This window comes from Homalodisca vitripennis, chromosome 1, assembly GCF_021130785.1.
Source record: "Homalodisca vitripennis isolate AUS2020 chromosome 1, UT_GWSS_2.1, whole genome shotgun sequence".
Lineage (NCBI taxonomy): Eukaryota > Metazoa > Arthropoda > Insecta > Hemiptera > Cicadellidae > Homalodisca > Homalodisca vitripennis.
The window spans coordinates 236141976-236164570 of record NC_060207.1 but is presented as its reverse complement, the minus strand read 5'-3'; the positions used below and the strand labels follow the sequence as shown (position 1 = coordinate 236164570).

The window sequence follows — 22595 nt, the reverse complement described above, 5'->3', positions numbered from 1 at the left end:
AGAGGTAACACAAAACCAGCCCTCACAGGCAGAGGGTTCACTTCATCATCAAGTTGCTCAATGGTATAAAGAAAGCCGCACCACCCAATGTGCTATCATTTCAATTGAAATTCTTTTTAGCGTCACAAGCATTTCATAATGTTACCGCGTTTTTGGCATTTGACTGGGAGATCACCCAATCAGGAGATTGACTTCGGCGCTCTAGGTGGAAAATTGACAAGTGGATGAAGGATGCATGAATTTTGAAATTTATGTTTGAGTGTGATCCTGATGTGGTGAGAACGTACAAAATTTTAACTCTGAACTTTACTCTAGATCATGTCTCCGCAATAAACATTGATTGATTGGGACATAAAGAGAATCTTAGGAGAGGTAAGAGTTAAGCATTTCCAGCCATCCTATTCATTTGAAGAAATTGATATGAACAGCGTCAAATATACAGACTGGATGGAATCAACCCTATCTAAAGGTGTGGACCAACTGTGGTTTCAAAATCATCACCAAGACCCGCGATAGTAGAGTAAACAGTTTCGGAAGCACATAATACGGTATAAAATGTCAGTTCAAGTTGTTAGCCGAGATGAAAGAAAGAACAATCAGACGGCAGAGCAGTAAAAGTCTCCCCTCCCCCCTCCCACCCACCATTGCCTGACGGAACTTCGCTTAGCGTTACGCTCGATCCGCTCGCTGTATTTGCACACCTCTAGCGATGTTTGCTCTAATGGACTCAATCTCCAGTCGGCCAAATCTCTCGACGCCAATACAGCAGATTGTCGACACCTTTGCCTCAATCTCACTTTTATTTTTCCCTCAAGACACACTCCCCGGTATTGAGGTTCTTCCTCAATTTAAACAACAGCTGTCTGAAACACGTTCACGCCTGCAATAACGTAGATGATCAAGTATTGTTTTTTAATGTATCGTTCATAATTCCAAAGTACTGTGTGATAAGAAGAAAGAATTACTGAGTGTAATTGAAAGAGAACTTGAAGACAACACTGTGGAAACGAATAGTGTAATTAGTGTATTCTTGAGCGAATTGTGAAGCTTCCTAACCAATTAATTAAATGTTACTAACAAAAAAATGTTAGTTTTTTTAACACGATCAAAAATAATGTCATCGAATTCAACATAAGTTGGATTGAGGGTCTAGGATTCAACTATCTTGCATTGATTAGCAATTTAATGTGATCATGATTTGATGAAAAAAATCAGTAACACAAAGTTTCGAGATCTGCAGTTTGATCTCTTCTTCAGGTAAATAACTACCGAACACATACTTTACAAACTAAACATGCCCTTAAAAAAACTAAACGCAACTGAACTTTTTTAATAAGTGCATGTTTTAGAGTTAGTGAAGTTGAAACACAACATAGTGGTTGTGATTCCTGACTTAGGCGTGTCACAACGCCCTGGTATGATTCGTTTATTTTAACCTAGTTGGTAATTATGTGTTAGGTTAGTTATTTACCTGAAAAAGAGATCAGATTGTAGATCTCGAAACGAAGTGTTACTGATCTTTTTTCGTATCACTGAACAATGGCAAATGTCCGGAAAAAATGCTCGTTTCCTTCACAATCCTTTCATCGTTAAAAAAACTTCAAACAAAGAATGATTGTTTGACACGTCAAAAACTTTGCAGTGTAAATTATAGTGTAAAATACGGGATAATCTGTTTTTCTATTTTGGCCATAAAATCCGAGAACCATAGATTAAATGACCACACATCAGTATTGGTACTGTATTGCGACGCAAATTTACAGTTATTTTACTGGAACCCATCATATAGCACACCACCCAACCAACAACATGTTCACTTAGCTAACGATTCCTCTCTAAACCAATACACTCGACACAGGTTACGTTATTATTATTAAACACATTTCTTTCAAAAATGGAAAAAGATATTAGTAAAGTGACTACTCTAAACAGATTGAAGAATTAATGGAAAACATAATTCAAGTTAAAGTAACGGTATGCAAAAGTTCACTGTTGAATGATTAGTTAAATAAATGATTTTCGTACCGAAAATATGATACGCGCTAGTTGCTTCATTTTACACATACAAATAATTCATTCATACGTTTTAAACTAATAACAGTCGTAAGGAGATTTGTCTAATTCGTCTATATCTTTTCTTAAATAAAATACTCATGAAATAACATTAGTGTGCTGAGTCGCGCTGATTTATCCACCATTCACCCAGGGCAGCATTTAAGGTCCAGAAATAATACGAACAAGTGTATTATCGTCAGGGAGACGCACTTATTGAAAGATGAAAACGTTCAATTACGGCTTCAGCTACAAATCTTGGGAAGTAGATCCTGGTTGATGAGGATTTATTGATCACAATCTCACCTGTGAACCAGACAACTCTTGAGGTAGCTTCCTCCAAAAAGTAGATCTGGTGTATTCTATCGTCAGATTGCGAAATGATAACATTCAATCACACGTCAGACCCTGGCTGTGGGGAGTAAGCTGCATTGATGAGGTTTTATTGATTGTTACCTCACACGTAACGTTTAATTACGTACAGCAGTTGAGGTACCGGTACTACATCCAAACATTAGATCTCTTAGTCTATTCTCTAATCAGAGATACGCACCACATTACGAAATGACAATATTCAATCACGCCTTCAGCTCCTGATTGATGTAAATGAGCCGTATCGATAAGGGTTTATTGATTGCTATCTCACCTGGAACCTGTCAACATTGACGTCACTTGAGGTGCTTCGTTCACAAATTGGATCTGGCGTATTTTCTCCATCAGAGATACGCACCAGATTACGAAATGACAATATTCAATCACGCCTTCAGCTCCTGATTGATGTAAATGAGCCGTATCGATAAGGTTTATTGATTGCCATCTCACCTAGAACCTGTCAACATTGACGTAACTTGAGGTGCTTCGTTCACAAATTGGATCTGGCGTATTTTCCCATCAGAGATACGCACCAGATTACGAATGAACTATATTCAATCACGCCTTCAGCTCCTGATTGATGTAAATGAGCCGTATCGATAAGGGTTTATTGATTGCCATCTCACCTGGAACCTGTCAACATTGACGTCACTTGAGGTGCTTCGTTCACAAATTGGATCTGGCGTATTTTCCCATCAGAGATACGCACCAGATTACGAAATGACAATATTCAATCACGCCTTCAGCTCCTGATTGATGTAAATGAGCCGTATCGATAAGGGTTTATTAATTGCCATCTCACCTGGAACCTGTCAACATTGACGTCACTTGAGGTGCTTCGTTCACAAATTGGATCTGGCGTATTTTCTCCTCAGAGAGATACGCACCAGATTACGAAATGACAATATTCAATTACGCCTTCAGCTCCTGATTGATGTAAATGAGCCGTATCGATAAGGTTTATTGATTGCCATCTCACCTGGAACCTGTCACTCACTATTGAAGTCACTTGAGGTGCTTCGTACACAAATTGGATCTGGCGTATTTTCTCCACAGAGATACGCACCAGATTACGAAATGACAACATCTAATTACGCCTTCAGGTCCTGATTTATGTAAATGAGCCGTATCGATAAGGTATATTGATTGTACTCTGACCTGGAACCTGTTACCTTGGACGGCGGTTGAGGCACTGCGTTCCAAATTGAGATCTATTTTCCTCTCGTCTTATATTACATTAATTTGTTGAGGAATATTACTCAATTCACATTCAGTTTCAGACTGTAGGGCTTACACCGCGGTAATGTGGTTTTTATAGATTTCTATTTTATCTGTAACACGGATCTATCATCATTATCAGCTCTTCAAATAACAATTTTTAGTTTGGTCGTATAATTGTTCAGAGATAAGATCATATATGTGTGAAATTTCGTATTAAATCTTATTTCCCGCTCGAGATCACGGGACGATTAGCCGTACGTAACGGGAGTATATTGATTACTGCCACATCTGTGATCTGTACCTGTTACCGCGAACTGCAGTTGAGATGCTTCGTTCGCCAATCGGATCTGGGGCAATTTCTCTTCAAAGAGACCCTTTTCCGATAACGAGATAATATTGAAGCACGCCATTAGCTTCGTCCACGTAGCGCCGAGCCGCACATGAAGCTTCATTGGTCACGATAATGCCTAATCCTAATCGAGCCGAACAGTTCATCGGGATTGGATTTGGGCCTTTTTCCTGCTACGTAATAACCGTGCGGTGGTAGGCTGTAAAGGAAAATGTTACTCATACGTTTGACCTCGTGTGTATGAAGTTTTACTACTACTGATAAAAACATTGTTGTGGGATAAAACATAGATTTTGAGACAATTTGTATATTTTTATATACAGTGATCTTAGCCACCACGGATATTTTGGTATTTTTGATTAGGCATGTAAATGTAAATTAGTGTCTTAAGAAAAACCGCAAATATGTTTCCCAATATAAACGTGTATTTTCGTCTTCAATATAGGAGAGAAATGTTGGTCCATTTCGTTATTTTTTTGACAAACCACATACCTAATAAAAATCTTTTCACAATTAGTTGTTTGGTTTTTCTTATGATTTTTGAATTTTGTTTTTTAGTATTAAAGAGCCAAGTTTTAGTGAGCAAAACAAAACTATCTACAGTAATTTTCATTATTTCTTCACCACTTACAGCAATGAAATGAAATAAACCATTTTTATACAAAGATCAAGATTTAATTTTTTTTTTTTTTTTTTTTGTTTACAACACAATCGTAATATTGGCTTATAAAATGAACGATTTTGGTAACATTTGGCATTTGAGTCTATTTTTGAATTCTTTCCCACTTTGTAATAGATTTCTCAGAACACGATTTTAACTTTTAATTTTTTAAGCAAAAAATTAAATATTTTATAATAATTTTTCAAAAAATGTTATTAGGATTTTTGGTATTTTCAACCCAATTCAAATAGTATAATAGGTATAATTCAAATAGCACAAACCAAAGTTCCTAGACATATTATAAATACGCGTATGTATAAAAAACAAAATAGAATTTAAGACTATAAGGCACTTGTTGTGCGGTATCATTTATATTTTATAAAATACACCTGTTGTAATTTAATTATATATAGCCTTTAATAGCACATCTGTATTAATTAAATTTTATTTTACCGCCACGATTTCATACTACTTCTTACTGAAAACGTTTCGTCGATAACGCTTTGTACATCAGCATTTACAGTGTTTCTTATTTAGTGTGAGATCTAGTTTGAGTGGTTGTTTATCAACTGTGAGTTAGACAATCGAAATTGAAAAACTATAAAATTGCTAAGTAGAATAAATTAAAACTTAGTTCCCCAATATTTTGTCGATTATGATGAGATATTCTTTATTGTTGTCTCCACAGATTATTTTAAATCGTATACGGACCTTTTACTTCGCAATTACGAAAGGACAGTAGATCGTATAAAGAAATAAATGACATCGATAGACCTGGAAGACTGGCCAATTGGAGCTCCAGGATGAGGATAAAGCATTTATGGATGTAGGACCGGGAGCCGTTGTTGTCAGAGCAGGACAATAAAGGAAAGTGGCGACGGCAGTAAAAGTGAACAGATCCCAGACAGTGCTGCTATATTGTGTAGTATATCCCAGGTCACGGAGTGTACCTGCAGAGCCACTGTTACCACTACTGCGGCTGTAAACTTTCCGTCTCTTGGTATTTTACGTTTCTCTCTCCACCTTCCCTAACTTGTATTTCTTTGTCCCTCCGAATTGAGCAGTCACTATGAATCGCCAGTGGTGGTATCCCCAGGAATTGAGTTCTGGTAGGATAACAGGACTTCGGAAATTTGCCATCGTTACATGTTACAAAAGGTATAACACAACGTTTCGAAGATTGGAATCTTTCCTCTTCGTCAGGTGGGGGAGATATTAGTACATAAAAAAATAAAGAAGAAAAGAAGGCAAAAAGAAAAGGGTTTAAACATACCCAAAAGCTGCTTGAAGTCTAGTCCAGGCGTTGCCACTGCAGAGAATGCAAATCCCGAGCAGAAGTCACGAGTGAGGGAAACGCAATCACACAACACACCAGCACGGTTGAAAGTGGGATACTGCTGGGATTAAATTGGGATACTTGGGTTAGTGAACTCGGAACTTGCATTCTGTGCATTGACAACGCCTGGACTAGACATCAAGCAGCTTTTGGTTATATTTGAACCCTTTTCTTTCCCTTCTTTTCTTCTTTCTGCTCTTTATTTTTGTACGTACTAATACCTCCCCCCCCTGACGAAGAGGATAGATTGCAATCCTCGAAACGTTGTGTTATACATTTTGTAACATGTAACTTTTGCAAATGTCCGATATCCTGTTAAACTTTCCATCGTCAATAACAAACTTTAAATAAAGAATTGAGTTCTAGTGATAAACTTTGCAGCTACAAATTGAACACTTTGCAATCATTTAACAGTACGCCTCCCTCTCAGAATACCTACAATAAATATTTTGTAAACCTACCATCGACAACACTCCTGAATGGAACTGTACATTGCAAAGGTTTGTTGTGAACGTTTATTTAACATATCGGTTTATATCTGTTACCAAAGCAATGCTAGAGATTACAACATTTCGTAACTTTACACTTTGTTACAGTGATGTACCATTTTAAATGTACGGTTAATATACAACTAAATGCTACACGAAACTGGCTTGCTGGACATTATCACCGGTTAGCGTCTATTAAACGTTGTTTAGAACAGCCTACTTCTTTTAGTTTATACAATTTACACCAAAATGTATTATTGTAGTCCTCTTAAAAGCGAAACATATTATAAAAACGAACAAATACAATAATGTAATGACAGATAAAAAGTAAAATGTGTTCTGGAGTGCTAATGACATTTCCTATATGTCTTATATACAGGTAAACAATACCACTAGTGATTTACAACACATGTTCCAATATTAATTTTATTTTGCGAGGCCTTTCAAAATCGTGTATTTCAGCGTCAAGCAACTTCACAAATGAATAAATATTTACATTTTTCTAAACAATAGGTAGGTACAAAAATAACATAAGTTGAAGGATTTTGAAAAATGGTTAGCCAGTATAAAAGAATTAAATCTAATTCCACTTTCATTGCCTTGTGAATTAAGGTGAGAATAGAATTGTACAATGATTTTGCACTTAATTGTAAATCAAATGCTCAAATAATCATTCATTTTTTAAATTTATTCAACAGGAATATAATTGAATACTTATTGTGGTGTTAGTTTTTTAATTGATTAATTAAGTAATCTATTCCAATAAGAAAGAAGCTGGTACAATGCAATGATTTTGTATCCGGAACTGTATTACTGTACATTTAACCTGTACATATTAAGTACGTGTAAATCTCATTATAAATGGATTATTAATATTTTGCTGTCACAAGATCTACGTACACAATCACAAGATTTCTTCCGATTAAGTCGGAAGGAATATCACTATTTAATACTAATTATACTATAGAAAATAATTTATACTTTTATGACAAATGTTAGCTTATTCAGCCCTCCACTGTAAAACCCAACAGGAATGTATCTGTTATTGCAACATCTGGTCAGAAGATAGATTAAATACACTGTAACGCCGTTAATTAATTATAAAATACACGAGTGACTGTTGTGCAACAGATAAACGCAGATTACACTGGTTAATATGTGCACTACAGACAATTCGTAATAGTTCACCTGGAATGGTGCTGATATGAATAGACGCCTGTACAAACGGCAACTGCGCGAGAAGAGAAAAATACAAATATTTATCGTTTAAACATGAATAAAGCGCAATTTGTTACCCTGTATGTATTTTCCTACGGTAAACAAATACACTACAGACATATGTTCCGTTTGACATATTTTTACTTTATATTCTTTATGTACTTTATACATTACAAATATGCTCATAAATAAAATTGAGACCCAACAGCAAAACAGGCTACATAAGGTAAATTTACTAACTCTATTGATCATTGCAGTACAGAAAGTACATATTGTAGTACTTTATTATAACTACAAGTATTGCTTAATGTACAAGTACGCTAAATCGTCAAGTTTGATAAATAGACTTTTCACTAAATCACTTTGACGTGTGAAAATAACTTTTTGAAATTATAAAATTAATAATTATAATATAATATAATAATAATAAATATTATATTATAATAATAATTATAAAACTATAAAAATAAATTTTTACATGTGAAAATAAACAATTTAACTTTGATACTTAAAGTAAATAATGTATAAATATCGAGTTCAGCTTCATTTCATCTTCAGCTAGTAGTGCAGAGATGTAACACTGCCACAGATTCGACTCCTGAAATCTCTAGAGTCCACTTCCGTCCGAAGAGATTCATTAGAGTACCTTAGCAAAGTACTCAATGCTTTTCATGATTTCTGTACCCTTGAATGCACCTTCATCGTCAGGGTACCGAGATAGGGCGCCAGCCAACCAATGGTTGACAAACACCCCAGCTTGGTCTTGCTAGATCTCCAGCTAAACGTTGACTCCAGATTCCAGGAGTCAATCCGTGACAGTGCCACATTTCAAGCACTGCACTCAGAGAAAGGTGAAAGGGAGATGAACTCAACATTCACATTGAATCAACCCTTACAACCGTACCAGAGCTATGTGTAAGTAATATAATTAAAATACGACGATGCCACAGGTGTATTGCAGAAGAGGGGAAGCCAACCCTTTGCAATCGTATTATCGTATTTACGTCCGCCCGGAATAAAAATAAATTACGCTTCAAGCATCACCTTGATGTGAAGGGATGAAGAGCGGAATCGATAATATTAACGAGCCCAATCCCACGCCCTCTGTACAGATTAGTTCTCCTTGAGACTGCGGCGCGGCGCGTCCAGGAAGGCTTCTGGTTAGTTAGTGCCACAATTTGGAAATTACCACACTTTTTGGCAGTTAAAATTTAAAAAAAATTCAAACAAAATATTTTCCAAAAATCCATCGCACATCTTGTGAGCCACCTATTCATTTTCTAAACATTAAAGAATTGTAAACGAATCCAAGTCGTTGCAACAGATAATTTTATTTCGAACACCTTATCATCAATACATTTAATTGTTCAAACAACTAAAAGAATAATTTTAATCAAAGTTTATTGTTAACAACATATATATTTGTTTGATAAAACTTGAGATAAAAATTTAGTCATTGTCGTTTAGTGACGAAATACGATGCGACGTTTACTTTCTTATTTTTCTGCACAGCTATTTCAGCCCTCAGTTAATAATAATATTGTTTTACTGCAGTAAAAGATTTGTATTCCAAACGTCATTTCCATTAAAAATATATAAACTATTCCCATTTTAATTTATCATAGACCGCGTTGTTAACTCAACATGTTAATGTGTGAATCAGGTATCTGTCTGTTTACATGTTTCAGATATCAGAAAAGGAGAAATACAATTGAACAGTGCTTAACACACTCTGTTATAAGGTTGCGACACAACAGTCACAAACAGGTACAACGCATTCGTCTTACATCCACAGCTTGTTGTACGGTATTCAGTACATGAAGAAGACGGTGGATTACATTACAAATCTCTAAATTTTCATTAATTTTGAGTAAATAAATCCACAGAAACGAACGTCAAATATTATAATTTTGAATTTCACTTAAGTTCTCCTTTTCACGCAAAGAATGATAAAAATTATAAATAGGCTCACTATACAAGTAGTTGAGTACTTACAGGAGTTTACCCTCCGCAGGCCCCGCCTTGAGCACGTCGGAGATGGCGATGGCCGGGTCCCCGTTGGTAAAGTGAGGGTTGTCTCGACCACCGGACACCGCTATACCGAACCCGTAGCCCGGCACTCGTGTCAGCGTCACGTGGTGGAACTCCCATACTATCCGCTCTCCGCCCTGGAACACACAACACACATGTAATCTACCCGTCCAACTGCAATCTGCTATAGTAAAAATTGTACATGTTTCTTCGAATTCAAAAGTTTGGAACAAGGAGCACTCTATAAATAAAAATATATTTCGATGAACCGACACAGTAAGGTTTTTTTTAACAAATTCTGGCAGGTTAAATATTGTATCATACGTAAAAACAAATTTTAAAATAAATAATTTTAATATGCTATCTTACATATGCACATTGTGTACCACAAATGTTGAGACGAAAGTCCACAAAATTCCTGTTATGGCTGAAACAGATCAACACAGTCTGAGTACCCGTGGGCTTGCTATAATTACAGGCAGTTCACGATGATCGATGAACAGCGCCGGATGATTGACGACTTGCCTTTTGTCAACGACTTTCAGGTCGAAGTTAATCAGAAAATTGTGGCGCACAATTATTTTACAGTCGTGATGGGTGGAGAAAGGTGTGGTTATCAGTTACGTTCACGGTTCTATGCCAAAAGACTCGGTACGAACGTGTTATGAAAATAATCGATCTCAAGTACAAAAGAAAACCGGATGAAAACGATGTTTGCGATACACCGAATTGAGGTAGTTACGTGAATTAATTTAAACAACTTTAGCACGAGCATCCAACCATATCTGAAAACGAACGGATAAGTTGTATTTTGCGTAAATATGTACGCTAGACTCTTCTGAACAATCGTTTATCCCTCCATTGGCAAATCCAGAACTCCAAGCGGATTCTTCAGCGTTTGCTTTCAACAGATATTTCTAATGTTATCTTATTAGCACGTCCGACTGAATAAGTATTTATATTGAGTATAATAAACTTGATAAATATTGTATGAACGGTATACACACGCACAGGTTTTATTCGAAACACAACCATCACAAAAATGTAAACGGTGAGAGATCTTCTGGATAGAATTTAAACAGTTCTGTTTCGGTCTCTTCTTGAAGAATGTGGTACTACACTTTTTGTTAAAACTGAAATCTTTTAAAATACTGAGTAGGATTTATAAATATATCAAATATTTATAAATATATCAAATATTTATAAATATATCAAATTGAGCGTACTAAAACATTAGAGTAGGTGGCAAATTAAACGCAATCCGCCACCCTGTCTAGTTATTACGCTCCGCAATGTATTTTGTTAATGTTTAATAATATTTTGTACTTTTATATGTATTTTTAGATTACAAGTGTAAAGTGTATTTTGTTTGTTTTTTTGTGTAATACAATATGTGTTTAAAATGGTTGAAAAGATTTAAATAAAAATGTAATCAACGTATTACGATTTACTACACTATGTTTATATTTTTTTTAAATTTGACAGGCATTTTCATATTTATTTATTTATTACATAATTTGAATTTTTATTTATAAATACTACCTGTTTCCTGCGGCTCCGCACACGCTTTTCGTAAGCTCTGCCCGAGTACGAGCACTTCTGATTCAAGTGAATTGTATTTCCAACGCCGATGTAGAGTTTGCCTTGTTGCCACAATCAAGAAAATCTGTGTATGTTCATAGCCTTTGTACACGAACATGCACTTTATTAAAAAGTGGTCTAACACTCAAGCTTTGGGTTCATCCAGACATTTATTTTAAAGACAAATATACATCATAACTTAGCGCCTTCAAAATAGTGTTTTTCTATTTAATATACGTAACTGTCTCGTAATTGCAGTTTATGGTGTACAGGCGATTTGAAAACTTTTAACTTTTGTAGCGCCATCTGGTGGCGAGTTACATCAATGGACATAGCATATAAACCTTCTCCGTGGAAAAAATACATATACATACAAATGTCCCTAATAATCGGTCAAACAGTTTACGATTCTACAAAGGTCATACAGACAAACATACATATACACATATATATATATATATATATATATATATATATATATATGATTATATGTATATATAATCTCTCTCTCTCTCTCTTATATATATATATATATATATATATATATATATATATATATAGAGAGAGAGAGAGAGAGAGAGAGAGAGAGAGAGAGAGATTTGTAAAAGTGGCAATAGCTTGATTTAATTTTTGAGAAATTTAGAATCACAAAAAGTACTTGCTCCTCTTGGGATTTGGGACTCGAGCCCGGCTCCTCACTTGACAGGTGAGTTTAATTTTAATACTTACAACTTAAACTTAAATATTGTCAAGTCCATAACGTACATTAATGGAGTTAGCGAGGGTGCGAGTAGAGACTACCTCGGCGAGGTGTATCCGTGATCTCGTTAACGACCGCGCAGATCACAATGATCAATGATCTCGCATGATGGACGATCTCTTTTGTAACTCCCCGGCTGCCAGTTCGGTGTGGGGTAAATCAAAAAGTGTTGGCACGGAAAAGCGCCAATGACTGATGGCAATGAAGGTAACCACCCCGCCCGGAGAGCTCCTGTAGCGTTGACAGTTCACGTTCAGTTGTCGGTTAAATAACTGCTGAATGTTCAGACAAACCGCCTGCGTAAAATCAAATGGACGAGGCCCTGAACCGCGCGCCATTACGACAATAGATGTAAAATGTTGAGGTCACATCAAAGGGACGATGAACAGATGTCAACTACCAGAATAAACACGTGCCGGCGGTTCGGTTGAGGCGAGCATTTCTGCCGAGCGTGTAAAAATAGGCTGAGCGTCCACCGTGATAAAGACCTCATAGTTTTTATGAGGAAATAATGAGTTCCTTGACAGCGAAATTAGAGGAAACTCCCCCAAAGATTAAAAAATCCGGAAAGAGAGAAATAGTGGATTTAGTAAAAATTTCGATCTAGGTCATTCACTCGTATCCTGAAGATGTTTGCTATTAAAAATGTAATTTTAGGGTGTTATTTTTTGCCTAATCTCCAGGATCAACAACTAGTTTGAAAAGGTCAAATTTTATCAACAACCGACTTTCTGGAAGGACGTGATCACCTATTTAATTCCTATACACTATTGGGTAACCTTACTACATATTTGCATGTATCCCTGCTTTCTAAGAGGTAATTGGTTTCCTTTTCAACCAAGAGAGAGAATTAGTTCTATATTTACTAAATGATGGATCTATGATAGTTTGGGAGTCTCTCTCTATCTATTCAACCTCTCTACAGCGCTGACCTTGCACCATCCGAGTTTAATTTCTTTTCGAAGGAACTGTTTGTACTTGAGGTGAAGTCCAAAAGTACACTAAAATAATTCTGAAAAATCGGCTCGACTGCTTTGCATTATCAATTTGGGTAGTCAATATATCCAACAGTTCCATTTGGTACAAATTAAATTTAGCTCTCAAAACCATTTTGATTTTTTAATTATTAAACGCCACCAGTATTATATATAATTGAATTAATTAATATTGAATTATTTAGTCGTATTATAAAATTTGTATAAGACACCAATTAATTAACGACACCCTTGCAGTGCTCTCGCATAGTGGTTGTATGCTAATATTAATTATTATTGTTTGTATTAAATCACTAAATTTGCAAGCACACACATTGCTAACTTTAAATATATATCATGGTGTTAAACTCTCTTTTCCCTGGGTATGATAAAATGCTTTATAAATGCAAATTCTTGAAATCTAGGGTAACATATAAAATATCTTTAAAACCATAAACTGGTCCCAAATATGTTTTAATTTGTTCAGATCACGGTTTTTTACATAGTAATTATAACTAAAATTGTATATTTTTAATAGAAATCCCGTTCTTGGGTTAATTCATGACATAATATCCCACAAAACGGGAATTCCTTAAAATTGTTTTTAAAAGGAACGTTGTTAATGCACATACTATAGTTAGAATTACTGTTCTTTACTTAATACATGAAACCAATGGTAAATTAAATGACTCCTCAAATACAGCACAAGTTCCTGATCTTCAGATAACTCCTCGCCCCTCCCCTTGCAACCGTCGCATCGTCATAAAACCCAATTGTACTGAGCAAACCCCACGAGGTCGGAGGTCCGTGGCGACAGCGACAGAAGCGCACAAAAGAGCAATCAGCACGGCAACACCGGCACGGATGTCTTATCAGTAATGATTACCCCCCCCTCCACCCATCGTCCCGATGTTCCTGTTGTACCGTCCAGGCCGGGAGTCTGAGGGTTGCGCGTCCCACGGGAATATCCAATTAACAATCCCTCACTCGCCACAAAACCCCTCACGACTCTTTCTTCCATTCGATTTATGCGAGTTCCTTTCAAAAATGAGTTATTTTTTTAATTAGTCTATGTATAAATATCGATATCCTTTTATTGGAACTCATATAATGTCTTTTGTTAGAAAAAGAATTTTAACTATAAAGTTCTATATGAAGTAACAGATTAATTACGACATGTTTTAAGCAGCAAGTATTAAAACAATAATTGAACATGCAGAATATGCTATATCATTTAACAACTCCAAGACTCGTAAATATCTGAAGTATATATAGTTTGGCACAGAAAAAAATATTCTAATATATTTATACATCTTAAATATTTCCCGTTATGTATTCAAAATAGAACTTACAAAATATTATTATTTAACTACTTTTACTTTTTTTCAAATTTTTTAAACGTAGCTCTCAGTGTATCAATGTAGTAGCCATTCTAAAATTGTGATAGCTACACAATAAGATTGCGGAAATTATACAAGAACATAGCTGAAATACAACTGTATACGTCAACGTAAAATTGCTGTAGACGTGAATATGTCTCTACAAACATAATTTCCAAGTCATTCAAATCAAACCAAATCCATGTTGCTAAAAACGTCTATATTGTGTCCTTATAAGCATTTATATCTTACGGAAAACATGAATGAATAATTTATTTCCAATTAATATTCACATAATTATAACATTCATATTATTTGGAAAAATGACTGGCTACTTTTCCTAGCAATACGGGCAGTTAAAAAGAAATTTAAAACAAAACAAAATTACGGTCTAGCATCTGGCAAGAAAAACTGAAAAGAAACATCGCCTTCTGCGGTATTTGTGCACCTTAAATACTTAATAATTAATTATATGGATTTTAATGGACATTCAAGATAGTGTTTATATATTTTTTATGTGTTATAACTCTGGAATCTCTTACAAATACTAGAAACTGAAAATCCCATGCCTCCATTGTTGTAGAAATTAACCTCCATAGCGGATAATACATCTTGCATGCAATTACATGAGATGAAAATCTCGAATGATTTTCAAGGAGATCAGAAGAGAAAATGTAACAACAGGCAAATCAAAAGAGACAGACGGTACAATGTCTGATCAGAAGAGATCAGACTGCAGATCTCGAAACGTAGTGTTACCTACTGATTTCTTGTTTCACTGAACGATGGCAAATGTCCGGAAAAATCCTTTTCCTTCACAATCTCAAATGAGATCTACCTTTTTCCATATTTGCCTGAAGAGATATTTTTATTCAAGGTTACGGTACCTTTAAAAAGGATAAAATGTGGGTTTATTATGTCCTCTAAACAAGTAACAACCAAGTGACTGAGTGAAACGCGAGAGAAACTACTTACCCACGCATTAGTAAACTGCACACCTGCGCATTCCTAAACAGCGGTCATTAAATTAATGCAAATATCCCCAATTGTAATTTCACACCCGCGAGTCTACTCCCTCAAGCTCTCTGAATGAGATAAATGCAATTTAAAACACCCCACCATATAACGTCCCCCAGGCGACAATCGGCCTGGGCTGTGTGCCGGTCTCAATATTATCGGCGGTACAAACCACAACATACAGCTCAGCTTGTTACGTGCATGTAAATGTCGTGTTGTAATCAACTCATAACACTTCGCTTCCGCATTAAAAATGTTATCACTTTGTGCTGTAAAATAAAATCAATGTGTATAACAATTTATAATTATTTATACATAGTTAAAATACCACAGAATTATTATTATTAACATCTTTTCTCTGTTTTTCAATGTATATGTATGTAATGTTGGTATTACAAAAATTATTTGAACCAAAAGTACAAATAATAAAAAAAAGAAGTAAGTAAGTATTACTTTAGATTTACTGGCAGAAATTGCTTACCAGGCAGAGACCCTTTTTCACTATACAAGAAACATTGTAACACGTTATTACAATAACACTAAACTGATATTGTCAACTTTGTGTATGTATATTTAATGAACCCCTGACTTAGGCGTATCACAACGCTCTGGTGTGATTTTTTTTATTTTAACCTAGTTTGTAATTATATGTTAGGTTAGTTATCCATCTGAGGAAAATATCAGATTACAGATGACTGATTCTTTTGTATCACTAAACGATGGCTAATGTCCGAAAAATTCTCGTTCCTATCAAAGTCCTTCCATCGCCAAACAAATAATACTAATTTTACAAATATATTATTTTATTGCCTGTTTCAATAATACATTAATTCAATATTCGGTAACTGACTTAAAGAAAATTTCCAAAAAAGATCAAATCCTGTACATTGTGGAACACCATACCGCTCACAAACATATACGTGTGTTTCTTTTTGGGTTTTATATATATATATATATATATATATATATATATATAAATAATGTAATTATAATAATTCCTAAAACACGATTGGAACCTTCTTTATCCTTTTACACCGACGTGCAACGAGGGTAACAATCATCTATATTGAGATCCGATTTATTCCTTATTACCTTTAATGAAATATCTGCACCAGCATAATCAATATTCAATTTATTTATTACTAAGCAGTAAAAGGAATGTTCAACGATCCATGTTATTACCTTAAAGAAATGCTTGCATTATTTTCTCCTTAATGAAATTCAACGTTTATTACAACAACCTTCATTCACTAAATTAAATTGTATTATTCGTTTCTTGATAGTAGAAAGTGACTTGTATGATACCAATGCCTACCAATTTCAATTCTACTGATGACGAAAAATGAAGGACTCTTTGTTGTCTGCAGATCGTTTCAATTCAATCATATTTGAGGTGGAGAGAAATATATGTTCAAGCAGGCATAAGGCATACTTTTTTGATAATTGTAATGCAACAATAACAAAGCCGTAACTTATGTTCCAGAATATGATCGACCTTGAGTATGCTGCTGAGGTACAACTTGGCAAACATTTACTGTTTATTAAAGACTCAGAGCAATTAGACAAAATTTTAAAATGGTAGTAAATGCTATTAACACAATATTTTCCAACATGGTTTATTCCTTGGACGACAGGGTTGCTACAGGAGTCCAATAATGAAATTCCCTGACTTTTCCCTGATTTCCAGACCAAATTTTCCATTTTTCCCTGACTTTTTTCGACGCATTCCCCAGGGTTTTTGGCTGCCTGCTTCATGCGCCGCGTCGTCTGCAGGCTTGGACTCGGCGCGGCGGCAGTAAGTTTATTTGTGTAAAGGGATTTTATATTTTTCCCTGACCAACGTCGAAATTCCCTGACTTTTCCCTGACTTGAGACCGGATTCCCTGACTTTTCCCTGATTTCCAGTCCTGTTTTTTTCCCCTCTGACTTTTCCCTGACTTCCCTGATTTCCCTGACCTGTAGCATCCCTGGACGAGGCCTTTCGAAACCAAAGGTTTCACCATTATGCTACTAAACAAATTAATATTTACAATATTTTTTTATAAATTTAATATTAAAATACCACATGGTGTAAATATACAAATACAAATATTTGGAAATATTTATGCCAGTATGAAAAATTAAGATATAACTACAGTTTATTTTATTTGTGGAGTCGCCTGATGGTGAAACCTTTGGTTTCGAAAGGCCCCGTCCAAAAAAAATAAACTATATTGGAAAAGTATTGTTTTAATAACATTCAACACTATTTAATGTTCAATCTTAAAGAAATATTAAAGTAGCAATTTTAACAAATTACAAAACTTCAAACAACAACGATGGTACAATTCTGAAGATTTACAAAGGTTTACGTTACATTACTTATTTTCGTTCAATCAGTTTTGACAGCAGAATTCCATTACAATTTTATACCGGTGAGCCGGTCAACTCAACCGTGTCTGTGAACATTAAATTATGACGTCCACTCTTAATCTACTGAGTGCACTGCACCGTTTTATAAACTCGCTATTCAACATCATATTAAAGGTTGAAATGAATGAAAACTAAAACGTTTTAATTAAATTGATGTTCTCGTAATGTAATTTTCTACTGTAGTCTAGCAGTAACTCGTTTGACTTTACTTTTAATTGCTGCTAAATTCAGATATTACGTAGTTGTTTGCACTGAGACAGCAGCGAATTAGCGTTAGTTAATAATAAAATCGTGTTCAAATAATAATAAAATGCGAGAGGTGAAAATAATAACGCGTTTTTTGAAACTAATATAATACATAAATTATATTTAGACTAATTACAGGTTAAAAGTTATTAGTTTTCCAAGTCATGTATAGATTGTATGTAATCACTAAATATTTAATATTTATAAAAAATAACTAATCGAAAAAAATAAATTATACATAAATAATAAAATAAATAATAAATAAATAACAAAATAAATCATAAATAAATAGTAACATAAATGATAAATAAACAATAACATAAAAAAATAAATAATAAAATAAATTATTAATAGATAATAAAACAAATGATAAATAATAAATAAAATAAATTATAAATAAATAATAAAATAAACGATAATAATAATAAAACAAATTATAAACTATTTAAATACATGTGATAAAATACTTATTTATTTTAATAGATTGATACATTTTATTTTTCATAAACACTTTATATCTTGTAATTACGATCACCAGGAAATATAATATTTATAAAAACGATCCTGTCTCATAAGGTCTTTAAAAAGGAAAAAAGTAAAATTTGTATTTATGGACGAGAAACGTTTTAGAGTGAATTTATTGTGCCAGTGATCACGTGAAGATAAAATCAGATAAAATAATATGAAACTTCTCTAAACGTTGTCAACCCTTATGGTTTTTAGTACACTTTGAACGATGGCGTAAAGTGGCGGTAATGAGCATCTTGTTTCAGACCATAGAAAAACAATATTACACTTCACAAACATTTACACATTTATTTTTAGTCAGTATGTTAGGGTATATGTTAATTGTAATGATAGAGATTCAGATCGCAGATCTCGAAACGTTTTAGTTTTTTCTATATTTTACGGTTATTTAAAAACACTGAACGATGGCAAATTGTTTTGATATATGTTATGCTGTTAAATGTTCACAAGAATAAACCTTCCATCGTCAAAAATAAACCTCTAAACAAATGAAGCTAATCTTAATGACCTTTAAATACCCGTATCACAACCATAAAATATAGATTGGAAACCTCACTGGTTCCACTGCACACAAAAACCACTTTTGAACCATTACGAACACTGTGACCTCAACTTGTTCTGTAATCACAAGCAGTATGCAACTATAGTGTGACGAGTGGAGTTGCAAGCTCTGCCAGAACCAAGTTAAAGGGTGTAAAGGGACCACCAGACCACACCAGTCTCACCGACACAAGCCACTTCTGTTCACTGTACCTGTACCACCTGTCTAAACTTAATTATTAATCGACTGTTTTCCTTGTACTAAAAGCAGGAAACTAATAAGGTTTTTACACTGTTAAAAATTATTTCAGAACAACCTTTCAAGTATAAAATATTAAAAACGCATTTTAAAAAATTTTGGTTTTTACTATTGATATGGATTACGTTACGAAAGTCTGCACATCAAACAATATGTTATGTATAATGGTAGGCCGTAAACTGTAATGTAAAACTTTGATTTTGATTCTTGTTATATAACTTTATGTTTTTTTAATAAAATAAAAAGTGTCATCAGGCCATACATAACAACACGATATTACAGTTTACTTGACAAATTAATACAACATACATGTAGGATAGTAGCAGATAATAATATTGAGGTTTAATGTGATTTAAAAGTGAGAGGTTAAAATTTTGTCCTAAAACTGTTATAAAAACACATACGATTATCCACTTCTTTTAATAAGTAAAAACATATTTTACTAGTAATTTAAATGTTTACTATATTTTAATAACCGTTTATAAAACGTTCTTTTAATATTAGAACGTATACAAGTTTTTTTTTAAGAATAAATTAACGTATACAATTTTTTTAACCTAAATTCGTTCAAATTTAATTTTTTCCTAAAGTATCTTTGATTTTATAGAAACACTAGAATTCTTATTATGATTGTAAATATAAGATTTCCCCTACAGTTAATTTTATTGCACAAACAGCAGCAAAATAAATGTTTGCATACTCTATTATGATTGTAAATATAAGATTTCCCATACCGGTACAGTGAATTTAGTTACACGAATAATAGTTAAATAAATGTTTACATACTTTATTAGAGTTGTAAATACAAGATTTCCCATACAGTGAATTTCATTGCAAAAATAATTGTTTGCGTACTTTATTCAGATAATGTGTTAATTAATTATCTCACATTGTAAACAGAAGCGGGAACTGTTTACCTAATTAACATCTTATTGGAGAAACCATACATAATTCATAGTTACAGATGTCCACCTCTCACAACCGTAAATCCTTGCCGGAGTGTGGTGCAAGAGGACGCTTCGTTTCCTTATTTTACGTGACATATCAAAGGTTCAAACCAATGATCATGTTTATTGTTTTATACAGACTGAACGTTAAACTTGTGTGTAAATACAGGATTCAGTTAGCAGAGTGATATTAATATGAGAGAACTGTGCAAATAAAATACATTACAATACTGATGGATTTCAATGTTAATTTTTATTTTTCCGGACATTTGCCATCGTTTAGTGAAACAAAAAACCAGTAACCTACGTTTGGAGATCTGCAATCTGATCTCTTCTTCAGGTAAATATAAATAACTAATCTAATACATAATTACAAACTAGGTTAAAAATAAACAAATCATACCAAAGCGTTGTGACACACCTGTATCAGGAATCACAACCACCATGTTGTGCGTCAAATTTCACTAACTCTTAAAACATGCACTTAATAAAAAAAATGTTTATTGCTATTGCGATCAATAGCACACATACGGAAAAAGTGAAAATCGATTAGTCGATAATGAATTAATTGTGAAATCGATTGTTCTGACTTTCACGATTTTATTACAACGGCTATCGTACAATCGAAGTACGTATTGGAATGCAGTCGTTCAATCGGTTGTTTGACAAAATCAACACACTCGTTGATTCACTTCAAGGAGATAAATCGTAAATCAAGATTTCTCCCAATTCCGGGAAACGCGGTACCCGCACTCCACAATCTCACACTCGGCTGATCTCTTACATCTAAAAGAACGGCACGGCAAATCGAGGCAGCCGCTTAACCGTCTCTCCCCAACCGCTGACGCAGTCGGTCCTTTATCGGTATGTTGATCAACGTTGTTGAACCGGATCAGCGGCCCCGGAGATAAAAGACGCCTCCGGTTAAACCTGATTGTTTGTTCTGCAGCGCGGCGTTAGGCTACCGCGGTGAAAAATGGAGTAAGAGTTTGCCCCAGAGTCGAGTAAACAAAGTAACGCGTCGCTCCCTCAAAAACCGTAAATGGGTGATCCGTCTCGAAGTTGCGATCATTACTCTCCATTCCTCCCCCTCCCCACACCTCATCATTCATTACTATACATCGCACATCTGAGGCTCATTAGTAATGGTCAATTAATAATCAAAAAATTAGGATCACTTATCGAAATCGAAGGAATTTTTTCTCATCGTACAAATTTGTACCAAAACAATGAAAATACAATATTTTACTTTAAACCACACACACACAAAATTGACGTTAACCAAAAAGAATGTTCGTCGTTGAATTGGATTGGTTTTCAACAAAGCGGTAGGACACCATTACAGAATCGGACATGAAGTTCACCCAATTGAGTTGGCACAACCATCACACTCGTTTAAAACAACGATTAATTAGTCGTGTCCAGGTTCAGAGGTATATTGGAGAATCGACTTTTTTACGAAATAACATGTGATAAGATTTGTTAATTGTAAAAATAATATTCCACAAGGCATAACAGTTCGTGTTCCAGCACAGGTGGACTGACTCGATGGGAGTAAATTCCAAAACCATGTAAGCACAATAGGAATAACTCAATTGAAGTGAATTCCAAACCATGAAAGCATAGGAGGGCTGACGCGATGGAAGTGAATTCAATACCATGCAAGAATGGGAGGACTGAAGTGAATTCCAAACCATGTTAGCACAGGAGGATTGACTCGATGGGACGTGAAATTACAAACCATGTAGAGCTTATTGGAGTGCATATACCGGTATAAGCCAGCTAATCATTTTCTTTATCCTGACAATAAATTTGGAAATACTATTATTCTAAAATTATAATCGTATAGAATTTCCTTAATTTCAGGTACTGCTAAACCTGCGTTATCCACACACTCGCTATTCCGATTGGGAGGCGTTCACGTAAAATAATCCGAGTAGACAAGTTTCTTGCAAAAATATCACAAAGGTTCAATATTGGTCTTTCAGAATAATGTTGAGTTATACTGCCCAACAGACGATGTACAGTATATCGGTAAGAAAGCACTGTGACCACCAAGTATGTACATTGTAATGTAAAACAACGTTTCCCGCTCAGTAAATCACGTCGATATCGATCACGGGACGGTCGATCGCCCTAAGGAGTCCCCAAAAGACTTAGTGCCCTCTCCATTACCCGTAGTGTGGTCGGGTAGTTTATGTGGTCCGCAGTAATGTATTCACCC

The 22595-nt window shown here is 34.6% G+C and overlaps 1 protein-coding gene across 1 annotated transcript in view; it reads right to left on the bottom strand.

Annotated features, from left to right (window-relative positions):
- Positions 1–12407, bottom strand: part of LOC124355218 (tight junction protein ZO-1-like) — a 30792-nt gene extending 18385 nt beyond the window's left edge. The window contains exons 1-3 of the mRNA XM_046806247.1: positions 12363–12407; positions 9693–9865; positions 3227–3233 (exon numbers count right to left, since the gene is read on the bottom strand). Of these exons, the coding sequence (XP_046662203.1) occupies positions 3227–3233; positions 9693–9865; positions 12363–12407 (225 nt within the window). The remainder of the gene's footprint in view (positions 1–3226; positions 3234–9692; positions 9866–12362) is intronic.
- Between the last annotated feature and the right edge of the window lie 10188 nt (positions 12408–22595).